The 1,562-nt window shown below is 33.5% G+C and overlaps 1 protein-coding gene across 1 annotated transcript in view; it reads left to right on the top strand.

Moving 5' to 3' along the window:
• Positions 1 to 806, top strand: part of LOC121368663 (probable cytochrome P450 CYP44) — a 13,521-nt gene extending 12,715 nt beyond the window's left edge. The window contains exon 2 of the mRNA XM_041493402.1: positions 574 to 806. Coding sequence (XP_041349336.1) covers positions 574 to 806 — 233 coding nt within the window. The remainder of the gene's footprint in view (positions 1 to 573) is intronic.
• Positions 807 to 1,562: the final 756 nt, after the last annotated feature.

Raw genomic sequence — 1,562 nt, forward strand, 5'->3', positions numbered from 1 at the left:
TTATGTATATATGTGTGTGTGTGTGTGTGTGTGTGTCTATATATATATATATATATATATATATATATATATATATATATATATATATATATATATATATATACATCATATGATATATAATTATATGTATGTAAAAATGTAAAACATTTTACTACTGATGTACATCATGTGGGTGTGTACACATATGAGATTATATATACTTATACGTATGTAAAACATTTTTTGATGTGCATGTTACTTTATATATATATATATATATATATATATATATATATATATATATATATATATATATATATATATATGTATGTATGTGTGTGTGTGTGTGTGTGTGTGTGTGTGTGTGTGTGTGTATTAATAACTGTAAGTCAGTGAACTCGGGGCTCCTCAACCCCGACACTGTCAAGAATCTCTGGGGACAAATATAATATATATATATATATATATATATATATATATATATATATATATAAAATAAAAAAAATATTTGATATCCAATAGGCGATGGTTAATAAATCAATATGCTCTAGTGGTGTCGTTACACAAAACAAACTTTTAACTGTTGTTTTGAAGGTCGCCATTCCGTGGAGAGGTTCCCAGACGCCTTGATGGAGCGATTCCAAACGTACGGAAACATTTCCAAGGAAAGGTTTGGCACGGAGACCGTGGTGCGACTGTTTGATCCACGATACATCCAGGATATGTACAAACAGGAAGGAAAGTACCCCGCCATCCCGCCACTCATAGAAGCCTCGAAGAATTACCGAGAGTTCAAAGGAATGTCACCTGGCCTAGGCAATGTGTAAGTTAATATATATATATATATATATATATATATATATATATATATATATATATATATATATATACAGAAGCAGATCCAGAAGGGTGACAAGGGGTCCCGTCCCCCCCCCCCCCCCCCCCCCGCCAAATATATTCAAGTGCTTCTTTTTTTGCTTTTTCTTTTTGCTTGCTTTTTTAAACCATTTCATAAGATTGCCCTCTTCATGAGTTGGTCCATCAGCCCTTTTTTCCTTGCGCCCCCCCCCCCCCCCCCCTACAAAAACTATTTAAATAAATAAATTTTAAAAATCCTGGAACCGCCCGTTATACTTCGTGTCAGTTTATCTCGACCCAGGCTATGTCAAAGCTTAAGTGACCCAGGGCAAAATGTTTATGTATTCTCAAAATTACAAAATAGATAACACTAAATTAATATTTAAAATTCAATTAAAATAGTCAAGCACAAGTAAATACTGAATATAGCTAGTTCAGTTTAAGTCACAGTGTTGTTGATCGACATCTGATCACAGAATTCTTCCAAAGCAAAAATACAGCATCTTCTGCATGTCAAGGTCCAGATCTTCAAGGTCACCCTGTTTTTGTGACTGTCACCGAGGTCACCCATTATCAATATTCTAACATTAACAAAATCATCTATTTTCATTGTAGTCCAGGAATATTAGGGATTAACCCGGAAATAAATAGTACATAGCTGCTTTTTTTCAGGATAGATGCAGAACATCATCAGTAATAACATATCAACAGTCCCCACGTTTCCG

Source organism: Gigantopelta aegis, chromosome 3 (genome assembly GCF_016097555.1).
Source record: "Gigantopelta aegis isolate Gae_Host chromosome 3, Gae_host_genome, whole genome shotgun sequence".
NCBI lineage: Eukaryota > Metazoa > Mollusca > Gastropoda > Neomphalida > Peltospiridae > Gigantopelta > Gigantopelta aegis.